Raw genomic sequence first — 16669 nt, forward strand, 5'->3', positions numbered from 1 at the left:
ATAACATCGATCTGCATAGAAAAACATCTGAATATAGGAATAATGGAGAGTGCTCTGAGCGTGATATCTTGGACATCGATTGTGATATTGCACTGACCAAAGACCTCACAGGCTTAGTAAGAAGAAGACAAAGACATGGAAATGGCAAAATCTAAGCCCATAGAAAAGTCCATTTCAACCACAAGATATGTACAGTGACATGATTGGTGTAACTCCCGCAGGCCTCAATTTCTACATGTGTCACTCTGCAGGCCAAGTTTTTCATTTTGCATACGTGGAGTCATTTCTCTTCCAACTCAGGTTTTCAACACAGAAACATGCATAGTGACGTTTGTGAATAATCTGACATAGTTCTGTTGACATCCGATATTCGGTGCAATTCAATTCTGAGGGTTTGAGAATATGTTGACAGTTTTCCCAAAAGGGAAATCAAACGGATTCACATGGAGACGGGAGACGGAAAACGCGGGGAGGTTGCCGAAGACCGACCCAAAGTCTTAGCGCGTAGAGCTTTGAACCTGGGGGCTCTTGATATCCATATGCCGACCGAGGTTCATTCATTCAGCGCTTCAACACCAACCGCTAATTCAACTTGGTCTTCTTATCATCACCAAAATATCATCAACTCCAAAGAATTCTCGAATCTGGATGTGGTCGATAGCCTCAATACAACAGACCATATTTGATCACCCCATCCATAATAATTTGCGCATCGCGCATTCTCGCGATCTCCGCCGATATGTCCTCGACAACATCATCATCATCACCATACCCTTTCGCCACCGCCCCTGATATCATCCGCTCTCACCAAAAGGATGCATACTTCACCGGCCATCTCGCCCAGATCCTCAGCGACCTGCACCGTCGCCTCCGCGGCGCCCGCCTAACCCACGCTCGCGCCCCGGAAATTCAGACCCTCGCTGCCCTCGCATATTTCGCCCTCACCACGATCCCCGGCAACCGCACTCTCGGCGAGGAGTACTGCGATCTCGTGCAGATTGATGCGCGCGACGGGAAACTCCCCGCCATTGACCGTCGCGCTGGCTACGTGGCTGCCAGCATCCTCCTCCCCTATATCGCCGCCCGGATACTACCTGGCTTGCGCGCCCGAGTTCGCAAGCTTCTGCAGCGTCGGCTGGAGACCCTGCGCAAAAGGGATAGCCAATCTACAGGGCGCGAGGCGCGCATATGGTCGTACCTGGAACAGCATCTAAGCTCCTTTACGTCAGGCGCTCCCTTCCAAGCCGTCATTCTGGCCCTTTTCTACTTTAGCGGAACATATTACCAATTGTCTAAGCGACTTCTTTCCCTACGATATGTCTTTACACGCACCGTTCCCGATACGCCCGACCGCGCAGGATACGAGCTACTTGGTGTACTACTAGTTGTCCAGCTTGCAGTTCAGGGTTATACACACATTCGATCTACCATTACCGAATCGGCTGCTCGCGAACGTGCCGGTTTCGGAGCTTCCGACATCTCGCTCAACCATGATGGTGCTTACAACGAGGATAACAACTTGTTATTGCCTACAGGCGCCCCAGGCTCCAAAACCAAGGTTGACATTTTTGCTGCTACACATACACCAGCGGCAGCTGTGCCACGTCTTCAATTAACTGATGAGAAAACCATGGGCTACATCAAGGGCGGACAACAGAGAAAGTGCACGCTCTGCCTAGAAGAGATGAGAGATCCCTCAGCGACACAATGTGGTCACGTCTTTTGTTGGGAGTGCATAGGTGACTGGGTGAGAGAGAAACCTGAATGTCCATTATGCCGTCGAGAAGCCATGGCTCAACATATTCTTCCATTGCGAGTAATGTAATTTAACTTGGATTTATTTCAAGAGGTGTAATTCAGATGAACAAATATAATATGCTCAATTACATCTAAATACCAGATGCTTCAAACAGAACAAAGAGATAGCCCAGTGGGCATCATCAGAGCAGCTGGTGCCGCTATATAAAAATGCTCCAAACCTCCCGTGGTATCCTTTCCAAACCAATCCGCATGCATCAACCGCCCATTATCCGCCATTCGGCTTCTCAAAACATTGTCTTGAAAGAATAAAAAATCTCGACACCAAGAAAAAGGGCTTGTCCTTGCGTCAAGCAAAAGGATCGCCCACCCAATCACTCCTTTGTATACATACTTATACACAATTACCGATCGAATCCAGGGGCCCATCACTTGCAACCGTCAGATACACACCTGACAGGCTAGCTGAACCCCTCCGATCAAATCTGTCCCGTAAAAACTTGTACACAGAATGAAAGCTTGTCCCATAAAGGTATCGTGAAAAACGTTGCTTCAATGCATCAGCAAACTCATAACTCCTTGATCCCATGTCCGGTGTCTGTCCGATTCTTTGGCGCAATGTCCAGCTGTAGTAGTTGTCGTTGTTTTGTTTTTGTTTTGCTTTTCTCTTTTTACTTTATTTGGTTTTGTTGGAACTGAGTCAAAGTTTACTCGACAGAGAACAGGACAATCTCGCCCTGCTCGTTCTGTCGGAGTCGGAGTGATCTCCAGAGCTCCTTCTCTTCCTTGCCCTTGCCGAGCTCGCTGCCATTAGCCTCGCGCACTCGGTGAAAGCGCTTGAGAACTCTGTTCAAGCTGACGCCCTTCTCACTTTCGGGACCCTTGTCGACAAAGCTGAGAAAGACATCGGCGCGGGGCTTGTAAAGAACGACTTGGCCTTCATTGGGTTCGGTCTTGCCATCCTTGCTCTGGGGGCGATATTCAATGAGCTGTTGGGGCTTCTTGTCCTTGTGAGACTTCTTGGAGGAGGAGGAGGAGCTCTTCTTCGACTTCGATGATGATGACTTGCTGCTCTTGCTCTTGCTCTTGCTCTTGGACTTTGACTTGCTGCCAGCAATCATGCCGAAGATACTGTGACCGGCAGTGGCATTCTTGGAATGCTTAGAGTGTTTAGAGTGCTTTGACTTCTTCAGAGGGCTCGCAGGAGAGATGTCGGGCATGTCACCACCGGAGTAGTCAGGGGAAGGTGGGAAGACAGGGCGCATCATACGGTTGATACCGCCAGTCAGACCCGAGTGGAGAACGGGAGGGGCGTCGGTCATGACCTGGTCGCTAGGAATATCAACATGGAGTCGCTTGCGCTTCTTGTCTTTCTTCTCAGTGCTGCTGCGGCTCTTGCGTCTCTCGGATTTCGGGGCTGGTGTGACGAATTCGGCAGCAGGGACGGGTCCGCTTCCATATTCGGCAAGAAGTTCATCATCATCCATGTAGGCATAGTCGTCCTGCTTCTCCTTGGGCTCGTATCGTACCAGAGAGGTTCCTGGCTCATCTTCACGCAAGTCCTGCTCTCCGATGTTCATGTTGGAGGCATTGGGTGTCTGGCCAGTTCCAACGAGGAATTCAAAGACGTCGACATGGGGTTCGGGGGCAGCAGAAGGGGGCGTGGGAGCCTCTGGTGGAGGGCCGTTGGGAGACTCATCATCGCTGCTCTCTTCGTACTCGGCCCAGCCGAACTGATCCTCGGGAGCATCCTCGACATAGGCGTAGTGGTTCATGGTTGCGGTGTGGTTGATGGGGGTTTGAACGGCTGCCATTGCTTGATCTTGAGTGTAGTGTTGCTGGTTATCGTGGGTATGGGTGTGTTTCTGTTTCTTGTTCTTCTTGTCTTTATAAAGGGCGCCCTGATACTTTTGGTCCTCGGTCATGCAACTCTATATGATGTCAGATGATTACACAGAGTCAGGGGCTATGAGTCGAGGGAAGCTATGGCCCTCGAGCCAGTCGAGTAGTACGTACGGTATGAGATCGGTACTGGACGCCAGGGAAATACACCATACAGTCAATGCAGGTGAAGGTAGCGCCGCGACAACGGTTGCGGTGAGGGTCAAGTTTCTTCTTGGTGAGAACGTCGCCGCAGTTCTATATGAAGGAAAGTTGGGTTAGTATAACAAAGATTGAAGCTGATAAAGTTGACTACGGCATGAAGGGTATAAGTGGGATGCAAGACAATGGAGACTCGTTCGATGCGGCGGGGTGGTGTACTGGGATATTTGAGGGATGCCAGGGGAGGCGAGAGCATGGCAGGACGGTTTATGGTGGGCCAGGAGATCGGCATGGGGAAGAAGGGGTGTCCCTTGAAGGAGGCAGTTCGTGACAAGAATGGTGTGGTAGGAGTGATGTCAGGCGTGTATGATGTTGTTTTGGGGGGTGGGCATTGATGTGGACTTGTTTGGGCTGGAGGGTGGGCTTGGTATTGCATTGCAATGCAAAGCAATTGTGTATGAGATATGGAAACGGAGGGGGATAGGGTATGAGGATGGCTTGAGCGGCGGGAGCATTTGGATACCAGACCAGCATAACTATGCCAGCCGAGGGAATGGATAGACGAGGCTTGGGCAGGCCAGACCAGTCTAACAATAGAAGAGAAAACAAAGCATTTCAAATGTCACAAAACGTACCTCACAGGAGAAGGAAACCATGGCTGCTGGGGGTTGAAACGACACTCGAGTGTCGTTGATGAACGGTTAGGTGAGTTGAACGGAGAAGAAGAGAAGCAAACCTGCACAACGGTGCGGTTCAGAGAGGCCCTCGGTATTTAACGGGGGGAACAACGCAAATTCAACGTCTTGAAAAGACTGCAGAATTGCTGGCTGTAAACACTGAGAAAGTGGAGGGGCGCAAGGGCCTTGCGACGAAATGATTCGGCCGAGGACGGTTTTGAGGCACTTGAAGCAAAAATAAAACCGGGGGCAGTGCCTGTTCTTAGAGCTCTGTATGGTCTGGGCGAGGATGCTGATATGACAGGCGCAAAAGACTAGCTTGTCCAAGGTTGCGTTGGGTTGTTGTTTGGGCACGGCTTGGGCAGCATAAGCTTGACCAAGTGGTTGAGAGACTGAAAATGAGGCACTCCAAGTCAAAGTGTCAAATTTTGCGCATACAGAGAGACAGGAATGTGTCGCGTTGGCCAAGTGAAAAAGGGCGGAAACAAAGTTGACTGAGTTTACCGACGGACGATAGCACGAGATTTGAATTGGTGGAGGGGCGGGCAGCAGACGAGCGAGATTGATTTGGTGCAGAGCAGAGTATAGTCAGGTGGAGGGGTCCTGGAGACGAGACCGGGGTCTGTTGAGACGGAGTCTGAGAGTCTGAGTCTGAGTCTGCGTTTGAGTCTGTTCCCAAGAGCACGGTTAATTCACTGGATCTCCTCGTCTCTGGTAGCGTTTGATGGAGGCGCGGGTAGTAGACGGGAAGGTGTGGCGTGTGATGCTCAAGATGGGTGATGTTTAAATTAGTATGCCTCCACGAGTTGAAATGGAGGGTAGAGAAAGTCTGTTTGCTTGTTTGTTCGCGAAAAGAACCAGACAAAACGATGCTTAACTGCACGCAAGCGCTGATGAAGAAATTGATGCAGAAGAAGAGAAATGCGACAGAAGGGTCTTTAGGTGGTTCCAAAGTGGATGCTGTGGAAGAAAAAAAAAATAAACGAGAAAAAAGAGGGCGGTTCATTGATCAAGTGGATGCTGCAGAAGACACTACAGCGCCAACCCGCTGTAACAACCGCCCTAGAGAGATGGTAACCTGCAGCAACGACTGCAACTGTTAGGAACAGGAATAGCGACAACAAACAGAAGATTTCTTTTACATGACGGCACAGAGGTAATCATCGAGATTCCGATGGGAGAGTTGTAACCGTCTCACGCCATTTCATCGCAGCCTGTAGTAGAGCAGAACAGTCTACGGTTCGTTACTTGACAAACGCCCAAACAACCACCAAACAAGAAACAAACCTCTTTCAGCCCAGGCCAGTCCAGTTCAATCCAGTACCAGCCAAAAAAGCATCCAACAACTTGTCTCAGCCTATCAGTGTGTGTGAGCCCGCTGCTATAGCGACGCCTAGAAACAAGATGATTGGTGTGCTGGGTCATATAATTAGCAGAACCTGATTATTGATGATGTCGATTAGGTATGATGATGCACACCTCAAAAAAGCAACCCTGGAAACTCTGAAGCCGCTCGCCCTGGACCGTCTATCCGTATCCTGTCGCTCATCCCATCTGAACGCTAGTCAAGCCCGGCATTCCTCCAAACCTGCCCCAATGTCTTGTTTCTATTGGTCGATATACCAGGGGCAGTCTATCAATGCGATACCCAATGCCGCCCAGTCGGGCTCATTCACCTTGATTGGCGACTGTCCGCGCTTGTCAATCACTCTCAGTCTCCATGTCATGTCAGAGACGTCCCTTCCCTTCACGAGGGTGTCAGGAGTACATAAACACGAGTTTCGAAGGGGCACAGCGTCTCGTCCTCCCCTTGGATCAGGGCTCGTGGCGCGCTTATTTCTCTTGGGTTAGGGAGGGAAGAGAGTTGCAATCGTTTCAAGCGAGGAGGACTTGAGCCTTGACGCTTGCTCAATAATTCCATGATCAGCAATACGCCATGGCAATGCATATCTCGTTGTTCGATAGCGCCTCCTGTGCCTGTACCTGAACTGTGGATGGATGGCTTTTCCCTAACTTAACATCCATTCTTTCTTGGCGTGCCAATGTCAAACGCCCTGATCTGATTTGATTTGTCTGCAACATGCCGCCAGAAATGCCATGTGTAATCCATCCACACAGCAATGCATAATGAGGCAGAGAGGGATGCCCTAGAGAGGGGCCTCAAAGCGAAGCGGCAGTGCCTGCCTGAATGGATCCTGGGACTGACTTACAAGGGTTCTTTCAAGCAGAACCAAACCCACTCGGAATAGCTTCTGATACATAAGCTTCTGTGCGGGGCATTAAAGGGAATAAAGACGTTTTCCTGGAGCAATTGTGCGTTGTTCAAAGAGAAGCCGGTTCCGCGGCGTTATCAAGAATGCACTATGGTCGTGCACTACGAATTGGGCTTCCATGATCCTTCTGTAGTGTCCATTACTCTGCAGTAGCCGCCGGTCCATGCCCTCACTGCATGAAGCAACCCAATAATAGTTGTGCTTCATCATCAGCCTTGATGAACCAGAATACGGTACGTATGAATTCCATGTTGGTGATTGTGTTGCTACGTACTAAAAACAGAGTTCAGTTCGGTAGCATGCCATGACCCCTTGCATAAGACTATCCTTAGCTGGTATGTGTGATGTGCGTAACTCTGTATGTACAATTCGCCTACCTATGAACCGTTCCGTCACGCCCACGAGGTTATCATGCTGCTTGCTGTCCGTCATTTAGCTACAGTAACTACCCCCACTGAACTGGGTAGGTATCCGCAAAGCAGCGGAGCTATGGTTTGTTGACTTGATCGTCACCGTCCCTCCAGTTCGAACTTCTTCTCTTTCTCTCTCGCCAGTCAGCCTCATAATTCTAACTGACTCTCGGGTGGGCTCAGCGAAATGCGCCTTTATTTCAAAGAGTGTCTCGTGGTCTGTCTAGCCCGTCAAGCTATGCCTTGAAGAATCTAGGCTGCTTACTATCACGGCACAAAGAGGCTAAAACCACCGCGCGGTGGGCGCAGATTGCCAAGACGAGGCGTGTCTCAGGGGATGGATCCTGGCTACCTGGATCAGCATAGCCATACGGATAAGAAAGAACAAGAGACATGCTTCAGTTTGAGTACCTATAATTGATACGATACGGCAGCTGAGGAATGGAGTTTTACTCAGATCAGAATCAAAGTCAGCTCACGACGGGAAGACCATAAAGAACCGAGACGAGGAAACTAACTTTGGTTTCCATAAACCTCCTCAGACTATCCGCATTCCTCTCTCTCAGTCTAATCTTGAGGCCGAGAGACTTATCTCAGCTGTTGTACGGATACTCGCTCACAATATCTCTCAGTCAGACCAGACACGGATGAGACGGAAAGAAAACCCCTCCTGGCCCCCACGAACAAGAAGAAAGGTGATAGTTGATGGTTTCATCGACAGGAAAAGCAACCCCCTTGGTGTCGCCATTTGATGATCAAGGAAAAGGTTCCCAAAGTGTCGGACCTGGCTGAGGTTCCTGGTTGGGTCTTATGCAGGTCAACAGATGTGATTGATCCATTAGCCAGGAACCAAAAACTCGTCACATTTTAACAGTTCGCCAATGGGCTGTCAAATTCCCCAGACTTGCATTCTTGACTTGCACTTATCGTCAGGGTGTCAGAAGAATTAGCCGTCAAGAGCATAAAAGACGAAATAATTAGGTCACTTTATGATAGCTTAGGCTGGTATTTAGGCTACTTTATTTCTGTGGCCCAAGTCGTAGAGAATGATTCTTCTGACACCCACCTGCTTGTGCTTTCCTTCCTGCAAACCTTCAAATTGAGGAACAACATGAATGCACCGAGTACTGAACTCAAGGCCGGGCCGTAATATGTTGAGATCTTCCCGGATCACCGACCGAGCGAGATGAGCTCTTTGTCATTGGACTGATGATGGTATTGTTGGTCCGTGTCGTGTCGTGGAGAAGCTCTAGGCTCTTTCGTTTCTTCGTAGAATCTTCCCAACTCGGACAAGTCGATGGGTTGAGAGAGAAGTTGCTTGGTTCATTTCATTTCCACCGACATCTCGATCAACGGTCATTGAGAAGAAGCGTGACTGTTTGTCTAGACTGAACCGTCTTAATTGATGGCTGAATGTATATTCATGCTGTCACATATAACGCTCAAGTGTTTGCTGTCTCTGCTGATCCGTGTGTTTCGTCGCGTGTATCAGCTTTATTGGTGAGGGACGGGTACATAAAGTAGTCTGCTTCTAAAGTACAACTCTCCGCTAAATTAGCCCGAGCTGTTACTTGCGTTGCGCGTGTAGGAAGAGTATCTTCATTTTACCTTTTATCCACCTCACCGTGCTGAGATGAATCTGTGCTCCACCTTGAGTTGAGTCTGGTCGTCGATATCTATCGATCTTTGAAGGTGAACATGGATGATGACTGGCAGCCAACGCAGCTCTACTGTAATTGTTGAGGTGCTACTACTAATCATCAAGACAGGACCTACCTACCTACGGCTACCTACTAATTAATTGACATGCAGTATACTAGTCATAATTTGTTACCGACTTTTCTAAACTTGACATTCTCCTTAAACTTTTTTTCTTTCCTTCTCTTGGTTGACTTTATCATAACTGTCTGCCTGTCTGTGCCTTCCTTTTCCCTCATGACATGACACCTTCAACTCCACTCTCACCGTTCTCAGAGACCGCTCCTTAGAGGCTTCGCATCCCTGGCGTCGAAACTGGAATCGACATCCCTTTTGGAATACTTGCGCATCATTTCTCTCTTGCTCTACCGATACCATTCTTTCTACAATTCCCTATTATATCCTTTGCTGTATCTTTTTTATCTCGCCAACCTCGGTATTATCATCTCTCAAAACCCCCATGTCGACCTCCTGTCTGGTACTTCCTTAAGTGGGATCGCTGCCGAAGAGAATCGCCAGGGGCATCTTGAATACAAGTTCAAATCCAATTCAGCTTGGACTCTATCACCTTTAGGGCCTACGGAACCGAACAGCGCGGAACAGATATCCTACTCTAGGACATCGATCCCTCTATCATCCGTTCTTTACAGTCTTCTTTCGTCTCTTTCTCCTTCAACAACAAACACTTCGAAATATATTACCCCGACGGCGTTTTGCGACCAACCATTTACCTCATCTCGAAATCGAATCAAAATCCTTCGAAATCGACCATTCGAGACTTGGGTCTGATCAGTCACCGTATTTTCGAGTAAACGTTGTCGACCGCTACTACGATATCCAGCGAGAACCCTACGTACCTTACCTGTCGTTACCCCTTGCTCCGCCCTTCAGTCTCCAGTCTCCGCTGTAAATCACTGTCGGGGCCCCATTGGATCTCCCCCCCGTACAGTTGAGTTCAGGTTCGGTCGAGTCAGGTCCAGTAGGTTCAAGGTAGATTTTTGACTACCTTAACCTACCTGTTGTACCTGCATCTGAATCTGAATCTCTCTGGTCATCCCCCATCAGTTGCTGTAATGCCCAGCAAACCGGCAAAAGCAACCATGTCGAGCTCAAACTCTCCCACTTCGCAATCTTCCAACAACTACGTTGAGCAGACCGTCTCGGTATTGAGCTCGGTCGCCAGCTACATGCGTCTGCCCGCGTTGGCTTCAACGGTACGGATACGTCCTTGGCGTTCAGCCTCTCAAATTGCTCTCTGATTCACGAGAGTCCAAGCTGACATCAATGCGCAACTTCACAGGGTATCGCTGCCGTCCTCACTTCGTTACTATACTTTAAGCAAAAGTAAGTATATCTATCCGTACCACCGTCGCCTATCACCGACGGCCACTGTGGTCCTCCCAGCCTTCTCTTTCCTGTTGCTACTGTTGCTATCGACCGACCCGCATCATCATCATGCCGAGCCCCGCGCTAACCACCTACTTTAGGGCTCTCATTTACCCGAGCAACATTCCCGCAAATTCTCGCTCCGATGTTCCCAAACCTTCTGACTTTGGCCTCACAAATTTCGAAGAGCTTTACATACCGACCGACGATGGCGAAAAGCTCTCAGCTTTCTACATCCGTGGCCCTCGCGGCCACAAGAACTCAAACATCACAATATTGATGTTCCATGGCAATGCTGGCAACATTGGTCATCGGTTACCCATCGCTCGCATGATTATAAACTACATTGGCTGCAATGTGTTTATGCTCGAGTACAGAGGTTACGGTTCCTCAACCGGCCAGCCTGACGAGTCGGGTCTTAATATTGACGCTCAGACTGGTCTTAACTACCTGCGGCAGCGGGCCGAGACACGCGATCACAAGCTCATGGTCTACGGGCAGAGTCTGGGTGGCGCCGTCGCCATCAAGCTTGTCTCCAAGAACCAGGAAGCGGGTGATATCGCTGGTCTGATCCTCGAGAACACCTTTCTCTCCATCCGGAAGCTGATCCCTTCCGTCGTGCCCCCCGCAAAATACCTTACCCTGCTATGCCACCAAGTCTGGCCCAGTGAGTCGGTTCTACCCAACATCACGAAAGTGCCTACGCTCTTCATTAGTGGCTTGCAGGATGAGATTGTCCCGTAAGTTGTCTATCCTTCCCACACCATTTACTCTATTCCTACCCTCGATCATGTGATGATTAAATTTGCATCACCCACAAAAGTTGAAGTACCCTCGTGGTCTTGATATGAAAGCGAATATCTTCTGATGATCCATTATGCATCCCCTTTTCTCTGTGATCAACACACTGCAGCACAGAACGAGAAGCTAATGCTCTGCAGACCAAAACACATGAAACAGCTGTACGACATTTCCGCAGCACCCACCAAGCGGTGGAAGCCCCTCCCTGGTGGCGACCATAACTCTAGTGTCCTTGAAGAAGGATACTTCGAGGCCATGTCAGACTTCATTGCTGAAGTGACAGGTAATGAAGAGAAAGAAAAGATACGTTCGTAGAGATTCGGTAACATCACCCTTGATATTTCATTCCAATTGCGCATGGCCAGCCTCAGTGAAGAGAAAAGAAGGAGATGGCATATGGGATACCATTCAGCATAGCACTCACGATTGAACGAAACCTGCTTTTTCTGTATTAACACACCTTTTTGCATCTACATACTACTTTCTTCTTCGAGTATAAATAATACGCACACACTCATCGTTTGGCAATCGCTGTGTTCCTTGAACCACCTATCCCCTCAAACAGAAAAAACTTGGAAATTATGAGACATTGATGAACCAAAATTAACTTTGTCTACCCGCGTGTGTGTGGTGTTGGTGGAGATCTAGTCCCATGTGATACCTCCATCAACTTGCAAAAGTGCGCTCGCGTGACGCGAAAAAATAACATAGTCGATGTGAATATGTCTTACATGCAAGTTTAATTGAGAGGGCCTCAATCCCACGAGGTTCAACGCCTTAGTCAATGTGTCATTGGACGACTTGGACTATAATATGCACAACATTGGAGGGTCTGAACACCCACACTCTCAAATGACGGGACGACCCTTACTTGTATCGGTTTAATCCAGGTTTTTCCAATGCTTAGGATAGTCATTATGGTTTTCTATCTAGTTCATGCTCACGCTTCCATTCAAGTGAGATATCTCGGTGGTCTATGTCATTGTGAGACTCAGCATCAGCAAGCTGCAGTCGGTGGGTCAAGTGATTGCTTTTCAACATTCAACGTCCCCGTCGAGCGCAGCCCACACCTTTCCTGCCTCCGCTTGCGGTTTCTTCTTCTTGAGTCCAAGAAGCAGTCTGCGCCCAGGCTTAGCTTCTTCTTCGGCTGCGGATGATGATCCTGGTTTAGACGCCGCGCGTCCAGCCACGGCGCTCCATCCTCCAGCGCCAGCTCGGCGTGGCACCTCGCGACGGGTGATGGCGCCGTTGACATCTGAATGACAGAGCAGCACATTCTCGGCAAGCTTTTCACGTCGAATCGTCTGCTCAATTCGAGGCTTGAGGATTTCAAGGCCCTTCTCCAAAGGTGCAGGTGTTAGGAAGGCTGAGTATGCGACTGTAGCCTTGATAAGAACTTCGTCGTTGAGAAAATCAACCTTGAACGAGAATCCCTGTAGCGATGAGAGGTCCGGTGCAAGAGCTGCATTAACCTCATCGTTCGTCAATCCGAAACGAGGATCAGTGAGTACCAGCGCATTGAATGGCTCTGTCTCCAAAACTGGCGGGCTGGGTGGTCGAATTGCTGCCGCCGCCGCAGCTTCCGCAGCTTGTGCGGCTCGGATCTTGACAGACTGAGAGAGTGTTTTTGGCGGTGCCGAGACGAACTTATCCGCCTTCCAGACCACAACGGATCGGTGAATATCGTGGTCCTCACTCTTACTCTCGAAGCCAAAGTCAATAGCAAGAAGGTGAAGGAACTGGCGTGAAGTGTTTTTCATAGGCTCATATCTCAGACGAACCTCGTCCTTGTTGGCTGCAAAGACACGGAATTGGCTCTCTTGCTCATCGCCCCATTTGGGGAATTGCTTGTACAGCTTAAGAGTATCGTCGGAGAACGGGATGTGATCGTTAGTATGGGAAGCCGGGTCAATGTTAAGGGCTGCGGCAAGACGACGGTTCCGGTCGAGGCGTTCGCATTCTTCGTCGCATCGAAGTTCCGGGCGGTTTGGAGTTGGGTTGCTGGTGCTAGCTAGACATTTGAACTCCTTTTTATAATTGCCACAGGGGCATTTTACTGTCATCTTTACCTGACAGGCTGTCGATTCGTTACAAGCTGGACAAATGTTAGTCTGTTTCTTGAAAGGGAGGGCGAATATGCTTACCAGTCTGACCATGACAGACACTCTGGCACGGATGACCGCAAAGAGGCTTCGGCTTCCCGCACAGCTGTTCGCAGCCATTCTGTGCATCTCCACACTCTCCAGAACGATGGCATAGTTTCTTGCATGTATGGAGGCCGCAAGACAACTTCTGCCCGCACACCTTGCTGCAGTGAACTTGCTGAAGGTGACACGGCTTGTTATGGAATGTGGTTTTCGTGCACAAACAGGTTTTTTCAACAAGATACACGCATGGTGGACAATCCACATCATCGGGGTGGCACTGGTGGTCGACGGGAGGATGTCCACAACTGGGCTGTCGTCGACACTTGTTTGTGCAAGAAGGTTGACGAGTACCACAAGGTTGTGGTGGATGAAGAACAGTAGCGCCGCAGCCGCAGGGAATTTCCTCCCAAATGGCCTCTGGGCAGCTCTGGCAGGCTCCACGGTGACATAGCTGTTCACAACGGTGACTACCGCACTTTAGTGGTCTGCCACAAGTCTCGACACATATGTGCTCAGCTTCGACGGGGAGTGCGTCGGGGCCAAGACGTTGCTTCTTCTGCTGAGCAATCCGCTGAAGAGCTTTCTTTTCTCCTGGGCAGCAATGCTCACCGCAACGATGTCTTCCACAGTTCCTATTTGCCTGGCATGTCTTGAAGCACAAGGGGTGTTGAACTTCTGCTCCGTGACACATCGTCTCGGACGTGACACGGCCACAACGGCAATCGACTTCCATGACTTGTGTGCAAGGGTTGCAATCACCAGTATGGCAGAGGGATTGGCAGAGATGGCCACAGTCCAATTTCTTTTCGCACTTCCTTTCGCAATGGGGAATAAGGTCGTTGCAAGACTGGCGAGGATGATCCATGAGTTCCTTCAGCGGTGTCTTCCCGCAAGGGCAGTCGGTGACAACGTCTGGGGAGAAAGGACAATGAGCTGGGAGCTCATCTTGTGGGTGGCAAGGCAGCTGACAACGATGGATGCTGCAATCATACGTTCTTTCGCAAGTATTTTCACAAGCGAAAGAGCCCTCAAACCAAGACTCGCTGGCATCGTCGTATGAATCGCACAAGTCGTCCTGCTTATAACATTGCATCTCCTTCTCGACTCTCCTACAGTAACACTTCGCCTTCACGGTTACTTCGCAAGTACCACATACACCTGGATGGCATATCTGAGAGCATTCGTGTTGCGAGCAAGGGAGCAAGTCACCACAAATCTCTCTACAGCTCCATCCGTTGTAGTAATCTGTATCTCTACAGTTCTTTCGCTGGGAGTTCTTTCCACAATAGCACGGCTCCGGTGGGCTAAGGACGTTGCAAGGTGGGCAGGGTCCAGGGTGGCACTGGAGAGTGCATGGATGAGAGCATGTCGACCTAGGTTTGGAGCAGGTCTGCCCACAAGAGTGAGGGGGCAGGATACTATTCCGACTAGGCTGCGTTTCTTTGCCACACCAGCACGAACTATCACCAGGCTCGTCGGTCAATGTTGAGTTACATCCAGGGCAACGCCATGACCTATCACCGCTCTCTTCATTGATCTTCATAGAAGTATCCCACCATTGGTGAGCACATTCAAGATGAACAACAGTCCAGCAGGTGCCACAAGACCAAACTTCGGTTTTTCGGGTGACCTCTTCGGTGCAGATTCGACACTCGTAGTTCCAATTAGCAATGTCCTCCTGAATTCGTTGCCAGAGCTCAGAGGCAGTAGACTTAGGAACCTCTTGACGAGGTCTGTCTTGCTTCCGATTTCGCGTACGATTTCCCCTTGAGCGAGGCTGAGCTGCAGCTTGGGATTCACCCGCACCCGAGGGTTGCTGTCCATTCCTGTAATAGTTAGTTTCTGGCTTGTCTTCCGCCTCTATAGTGAACTGCTTACCTTCTTTGAGGTACGGACTGTCCGGGGACGAATTCTGGGGCATTAGCACGCAAAGATGCGTCCTCGGCAGCTGCGTCTGATGGTTGCTCATTCGTTGTTAACCGGCCACCGAATTGTCGTCGGGGCCCCATTGTGAATACGCCTCTCCCTTGCTCAACTGAACCTCGGGCACCCCCTCGGTTGCCTCTTCTATTGCGTCTGTTTCTGGAATTTCCTGAGCTTTCAGGTGCGTTGGAAGCTGCCGGTCCTGTAGGGGCAGTTGTGGGTGCTGTGGCGACTGCGGCATCGGCAGAATCTGTCTGGGGGGCATTTCCACGTCCTCCAGACTCCTGTGCCGAGCCATCCTGTCGCTGGCCACGGTTCCGTCCTCCCCTTCCCCTACGACGTCCCCCACGTGAGCCTCCTCGAGATCCTGAAGCTGGTCCTTGACCCTCATTCTGGGGTCGGTTTTGAGTCTGGGGCTGTGCCTGATTAGAGGCACGGCTGGTCTCCTGCTCGGCCATGACGGCGTAGTATGAGGCAGCCAAATGAGACCCTGTCGATGGCGAAATGATTGCGCTGTGTAAAATATAAAGCGTCTTCAAACAGAGAAATAATGATCACGAAGAACGATGGTCTGACAAAGGGACTTGCAGAAGGAATGAAGCGCTTTGCACAAATAGGAGCTGACGTTGACAGTCCTGCTGCAGTGGCAACCGTTTAAAGATAGAGAGGAATGGAGGAGGAAAGGAAGCTCTCGAGGGGAAGGAGGAAGGAATACGATGATATATCAGCAACGCTTCCAATAAATTCTTTGAGAGGCGTTGAAGTTGGTGGAGCCTCTGTCTCGTTCCGTGTGGCAAAACAAGCAAGCATTGGCTGGACGGAATATTGTCAGAATGACTCACCCACCATTCTTAGTATAGGTAGATTTCAGATCTTTGCAATTTCACAGGATCAACCTCAGCGGCCAGAGACCATCTATCTATTCTCGAAATGCACTACTTAGCGAAAGTAAAAGAGTCATCAACTCTGAATCGCTAACACATTTTTCATATCTGCCTAGAATTCCTGTCAGCTAGTGTGTCTCGATTGTGGCTCGTACATGCAAACAGCCACATTGCACACGCATGGAAGGACAAATGTATAAAACGGGTTGATGGAATCAACAGGAAATTCAGCGGCTTTACTGGCCGTATAAATATATGCAGTTCTGAAATTTTAGTCGACCAACCATACACGAAGCTTGTTTCGCTTCTCCTAGTATTGATTTCTTGTGGCGAAGTCTAGGGTAGCTGCAGAAGTAACTTGCAGTTATCCTACCGTCAGTGTCAGAAGAATTGGTCGCTACTAGCATAAGAGACGAAATAAGTTGGCCACTTTATGCTAGCTTAGACCAGCAGTTAGGCGACTTTATTTTGTTAGCCTAAGCCTTAGTTGCTAGCTGTGCATACAAGGGGAACATTGAAAAGTTCTACTGTAGAAAGTTCAATTCTTTCATAGACTTGTAACCTTCGAGTTGCTAGAAATGATCGCATAAGATACTTCAAGGTCTTTGAGTGAATATGGTATGCAAATAAAGCTCCATACTGGGCTGTCAAAGTCGTGAAGGGTAGATG

The 16669-nt window shown here is 49.5% G+C and overlaps 5 protein-coding genes across 5 annotated transcripts; 2 read left to right on the forward strand and 3 right to left on the reverse strand.

Moving 5' to 3' along the window:
- The first annotated feature begins 297 nt into the window (after positions 1-297).
- On the forward strand, positions 298-1872 carry B0J16DRAFT_337752 (Pex12 amino terminal region-domain-containing protein). Its single transcript, XM_046127385.1, has one exon. It carries the CDS (start codon positions 740-742, stop codon positions 1823-1825), a length of 1086 nt encoding a protein of 361 aa, XP_045984586.1. The 5' UTR covers positions 298-739; the 3' UTR covers positions 1826-1872.
- Positions 1873-2326: 454 nt separating this feature from the next.
- On the reverse strand, positions 2327-3940 carry B0J16DRAFT_99145 (uncharacterized protein). Its single transcript, XM_046134807.1, has 2 exons — positions 3775-3940; positions 2327-3689 (listed from the first exon to the last, which is right to left on the reverse strand). Exons 1-2 carry the CDS (start codon positions 3811-3813, stop codon positions 2466-2468), a joined length of 1263 nt encoding a protein of 420 aa, XP_045984587.1. The 5' UTR covers positions 3814-3940; the 3' UTR covers positions 2327-2465.
- A 688-nt stretch (positions 3941-4628) lies between these two features.
- B0J16DRAFT_99158 (uncharacterized protein) lies at positions 4629-5705 on the reverse strand. The gene has a single exon (XM_046134808.1). The coding sequence runs from the start codon at positions 5482-5484 to the stop codon at positions 4900-4902; it is 585 nt and encodes a 194-aa protein (XP_045984588.1). The 5' UTR covers positions 5485-5705; the 3' UTR covers positions 4629-4899.
- A 4254-nt stretch (positions 5706-9959) lies between these two features.
- B0J16DRAFT_382546 (Alpha/Beta hydrolase protein) lies at positions 9960-11361 on the forward strand (the record flags this gene model as incomplete). Its single annotated transcript, XM_046131249.1, has 4 exons — positions 9960-10073; positions 10160-10203; positions 10347-10985; positions 11187-11361. The coding sequence occupies 4 exons, from the start codon at positions 9960-9962 to the stop codon at positions 11359-11361; spliced, it is 972 nt and encodes a 323-aa protein (XP_045984589.1).
- Positions 11362-11782: 421 nt separating this feature from the next.
- On the reverse strand, positions 11783-15680 carry B0J16DRAFT_99180 (uncharacterized protein). The gene is made up of 3 exons (XM_046134809.1): positions 15072-15680; positions 13191-15019; positions 11783-13141 (listed from the first exon to the last, which is right to left on the reverse strand). The coding sequence occupies exons 1-3, from the start codon at positions 15572-15574 to the stop codon at positions 12081-12083; spliced, it is 3393 nt and encodes a 1130-aa protein (XP_045984590.1). The 5' UTR covers positions 15575-15680; the 3' UTR covers positions 11783-12080.
- Positions 15681-16669: the final 989 nt, after the last annotated feature.

Source organism: Fusarium flagelliforme (genome assembly GCF_020744385.1).
Source record: "Fusarium flagelliforme strain FIESC 12 MPI-CAGE-AA-0113 chromosome Unknown B0J16scaffold_3, whole genome shotgun sequence".
Lineage (NCBI taxonomy): Eukaryota > Fungi > Ascomycota > Sordariomycetes > Hypocreales > Nectriaceae > Fusarium > Fusarium flagelliforme.

Bases quoted from the DNA above. Each gene is read 5' to 3' on its own strand.
- B0J16DRAFT_99145 (XM_046134807.1), bottom strand. From the start codon at position 3,813: ATGGTGTATTTCCCTGGCGTCCAGTACCGATCTCATACC. The intron at 3,690-3,774 runs GTACGTACTACT...GACATCATATAG, and splicing joins TCCAGTACCGATCTCATACC to AGTTGCATGACCGAGGACCA.
- B0J16DRAFT_337752 (XM_046127385.1), top strand. From the start codon at position 740: ATGTCCTCGACAACATCATCATCATCACCATACCCTTTCGCCACCGCC.
- B0J16DRAFT_99180 (XM_046134809.1), bottom strand. From the start codon at position 15,574: ATGGCCGAGCAGGAGACCAGCCGTGCCTCTAATCAGGCACAGCCCCAG. The intron at 15,020-15,071 runs GTAAGCAGTTCA...TAACTATTACAG, and splicing joins CAGTCCGTACCTCAAAGAAG to GAATGGACAGCAACCCTCGG. The intron at 13,142-13,190 runs GTAAGCATATTC...ACATTTGTCCAG, and splicing joins TGTCTGTCATGGTCAGACTG to CTTGTAACGAATCGACAGCC.
- B0J16DRAFT_99158 (XM_046134808.1), bottom strand. From the start codon at position 5,484: ATGAACCGCCCTCTTTTTTCTCGTTTATTTTTTTTTTCTTCCACAGCA.